This window comes from Salvelinus sp. IW2-2015, unplaced genomic scaffold (assembly GCF_002910315.2).
Source record: "Salvelinus sp. IW2-2015 unplaced genomic scaffold, ASM291031v2 Un_scaffold4124, whole genome shotgun sequence".
NCBI classification, from domain to species: Eukaryota; Metazoa; Chordata; class Actinopteri; order Salmoniformes; family Salmonidae; genus Salvelinus; species Salvelinus sp. IW2-2015.
This window is the reverse complement of record NW_019945396.1, coordinates 53,575-56,238: the sequence shown is the minus strand read 5'-3', so window position 1 is coordinate 56,238 and position 2,664 is coordinate 53,575. Positions and strand designations below refer to the sequence as shown.

Sequence of the window (2,664 nt, the reverse complement as noted above, 5' to 3'; positions counted from 1 at the left end):
ATCCATGGGAGACCCAAGGAGACCCATAGAAGACCCATAGAAGACCCATAGGGAGACCCATAGGGAGAACCCATAGAGAGACCCATAGAGAGAACCATAGGGAGCCCATAGCGGAGACCCATGAGACCCATAGACGGACCCATAGAGAGACCCATAGGAGACCCATAGGGAACCCATGAGACCCATAGAGAGACCATAGAGAGACCCATAGAGAGACCCAGAGAGAGACCCATAGAGAGACCCATAGGGAGACCCATAGAGAGACCCATAGGAGACCCACAGCAGAGACCCATAGAGAGAACCCATAGACGAGACCCATAGGAGACCCATAGGGAGGACCCATAGAGAGACCCATAGAGACCCATAGAGAGACCCATAGAAGACCCATAGAGAGACCCAAAAGAGACCCATAGAGAGACCCATAGAGAGAGCCCATAGAAAGACCCATCGGAGAACCCATAGGGAGACCCATAGATGAGAACCCATCGCGCCAGAGACCCATCGGAGAACCCATCGGAGACCCATAGGAGACCCATCATGGCCCATGGCCTGTAGTGTTAGCTCAAGCTTCAGGAATGATCATTCTCTGCTCTGCGCCCTCCTCGTCCTACTTTTTCCCCCCCCCATGGGCGGCGGGCGCGATCATCCCTTCAGACTGTCATCTTAACACTTGATCTCTCTTATAGAATTAGCCTGTTGCCCCTTACGGTCACTGCAAAATACATTAAGGTTAAAATTGTATTTAATTCTCTTTGCAAAACCGGTCCTACTAAAAAGTAGGAAGGGCTGGCGAGGGCCGGAGCGAGCGGTCATAGTGCAGGGTCATCAAATAAAACAATAAACTAATTAACACAGATAATTTAATCGACAAATCATCCGTGTATTAACTTTCTTCCTGACCATGGAAGATGTAAAAACATTACCAGTTATAACCCAGTACGTAAGAGTCTTTTCATCCCGTCCATCCGTTCGAAATTTTGAATTATACAAAAGAGGAGGGGCGGGCGGGGGGGGGGTTTTTTTAAAAAAAATCCTATCCTGGCTTGTTTTAACATACAGTCAATACTATAATTCTGACTGAAGTAAAATAGAGGAAGGTAGAGAGACCCATAGAGAGACCCATAGAGAGACCCATAGAGAGACCCATCGGGAGACCCATAGGGAGACCCATAGAGAGACCCATCGGGAGACCCATCGGGAGACCCATCGGGAGACCCATAGGGAGACCCATCATGCCCATTGGCCTGTAGTGTTAGGCTCAGCTTCAGAATGATCATTTCCTGGCTCTGCCTCAGAAGGATCCTATCCTGGCTTATGGAACACATGGAGTTGCACTTCCTTTTCGTTTGAGCTGGAATGTAGTGCAGCAAGCTGGGACATGTGGGTAGAGATGTCAGTCCTCATCTCACAATCGCTCGTCAGTGCGTTGCTGCGCTGCTCTCATTCTCTCTTGTGTCGCTCAGAACTGAACAGGCAATTCTCTCTCGTTGTGTCGCTCAGAACTGAAGACAGAGTTACGTGTTTATCGTTTACGAGGACGTATCGACCCTCAATGAGGACATTTGGGCATGGCTGTTTTCAAGCAACAGAAAGTAGAGGACTTCTATGAGATTGGTGAAGAGCTGGGGAGGTGAGTGTGTTACTGGTTCTCCTGAACTGTTATTACTGTTTTATGAGCTGTTATAGGCCTGTTATGTAGCTCTATGCTCTGTGTTGTGTATGTAGATTATAATGTATTATAGGCTGTATGTCAATATTATGAGCTGTTATATACATCTTATTTAGCTCTAAGATCAGTGTTTGTGTATTTAGTCTTTATTAGGACTCCTTCTTAGTGTTAATCCCAGTCCCACATGTTGACTGGCCAGCCTGATCCTGGGGTGTGCTGTAAACGAGGACAACAGAGAAATGCAAACAGCTGGCTTGTTGATGTGTATAGGACAGGAGCTAGTTACAGTTTACAGCAAGAGTTTAATATAGGATATGATACTGTAATGTAGATCAACGAAGGACAGGATAATGGCGTTAAATGTAGGATAGGATACTGTAATGGAGATAAAGTAGGACAGGATAATGGAGATAAACATACTATATGATAATGGAGATAGCCATAGGACAGCCCCTCCTCTTCTTCCCCTTCTCTCCTCCCCTCCTCCTCTCTTCTTCCCTCTCTCTCTCTCTCTCCTCCCTCTCTTCTCTCCCCCCCTCTGCTTCCCCCTCTCTCTCTCTTAATGACTGACACCAGCAGCTGCTGAGGTGTTGAGGAAACTCACACACAACAACACACACACACACACACACACACACACACAACACACAGACACAAGTCACACACACATCCAGCACACACACACCACACACACACACACACACACACACACCACACACACACACAGTTCTTCCTCTTTCATTTCAGTTTGTCTGAGCTTCCCACCCAGTCTTGTTGCTGCCCTTGGTGTCTAGGTTTCAACACATACACATGCAAATCTAACACTCGTGAAGTCCTGGTGTGTCCTAAACAGTCCCTTATTGAACACAATAAAGCCATCTCCGCCATAACAGCTGAATGTTTTCAATAACCAGCGTTCAAATAGAGTCATAGAGCATCCTGAAACTGGAACCCAGTGTTAAAGAGAACAAAGTCAAATCCTAGCAAGGTCTACA

General features: G+C 46.8%; 1 protein-coding gene across 1 annotated transcript in view; it reads left to right on the top strand.

Moving 5' to 3' along the window:
* Positions 1 to 2,664, top strand: part of dapk2b (death-associated protein kinase 2b) — a 36,267-nt gene that overhangs the window by 851 nt on the left and 32,752 nt on the right. Inside the window, 1 exon segment of the mRNA XM_070441499.1 lies at positions 1,501 to 1,630. Within this exon segment, the coding sequence (XP_070297600.1) occupies positions 1,569 to 1,630 (62 nt within the window). The 5' untranslated portion in view covers positions 1,501 to 1,568.